At 72.2% G+C, this 775-nt stretch overlaps 1 protein-coding gene across 1 annotated transcript in view; it reads left to right on the forward strand.

Moving 5' to 3' along the window:
• Nucleotides 1–332: 332 nt before the first annotated feature.
• Nucleotides 333–775, forward strand: part of CARNS1 (carnosine synthase 1) — a gene marked incomplete at its 5' end in the record, with an annotated part of 10,059 nt that continues 9,616 nt past the window's right edge. The window contains 2 exons of the mRNA XM_026060198.1: nt 333–567; nt 671–760. Of these exons, the coding sequence (XP_025915983.1) occupies nt 333–567; nt 671–760 (325 nt within the window). The remainder of the gene's footprint in view (nt 568–670; nt 761–775) is intronic.

Consider the following 775-nt stretch of genomic DNA (forward strand, 5'->3'; position numbering starts at 1 on the left):
GCCTGCTGCTGCCTCTGCCCATGCGAGCCCCCTCTCTGACCAATGCCTGCCCTATCTCTGCCCCATGCCTGCCCCAACTCTGCCCCGCGCCTGCCCCATGCCTGCCACCGCCTCTGCCCACGCGAGCCCCTCTCTGCCCAATGCCTGCCCTATCTCTGCCCCATGCCAGCTGTATGCCAGTCCCATCTCTGCCCCATCTTTGCCCTATGCCAGTCCCATCTCTACCCCATGCCATCCCCATTCCAGTCCCATGCTAGCCCCACGCCAGCTCCATGCCTGCCCCAGCTCTGCCCTGTGCCAGCCCCTTGCCAGCCCTGTCTCTGTGCCCGCAGCTCTCCGTGGACCAGATCAGCGCAGAGCAGCCGCTGGGCCTCAAGGAGCCGGACTGGGCCGAGCCGGAGGCGCCGTGCCTGAGCTGTCCTTGCGACGGGAGCCCCGACGGCCCCGCGGTCCCCGAGGGCACCCAGCAGCCCGCCGGCGCCCCTGATGCCTACGAGCTGCTGCAGAGCGCCCTGCGCCAGGAGGGGCTGCCCGGCACCGTGGACCGCACYGCCGAGCCCCGCACGGGTACGGGGGGCACTGGGGGGAGGCCGGGCTGGAAACGGGCCCGAGGGGGGGGGCACTGGGGGTGGCTCAGGCCAGGAGCCGTCAACCCTCGCCGTGCCGGCAGGGTTCGGCCCGCTGGACGTGACCGTCTGCATCCTGGGCGCCCCCACCGCCTTCCTGCCGGTGCTGCTGGAGGGCGGCACCCGCTGCCCAGGTGCGTAACCCCCCC

The sequence above is a fragment of the Apteryx rowi genome, unplaced genomic scaffold (assembly GCF_003343035.1).
Source record: "Apteryx rowi isolate R43461 unplaced genomic scaffold, aptRow1 scaffold_1669, whole genome shotgun sequence".
Taxonomy (NCBI): domain Eukaryota; kingdom Metazoa; phylum Chordata; class Aves; order Apterygiformes; family Apterygidae; genus Apteryx; species Apteryx rowi.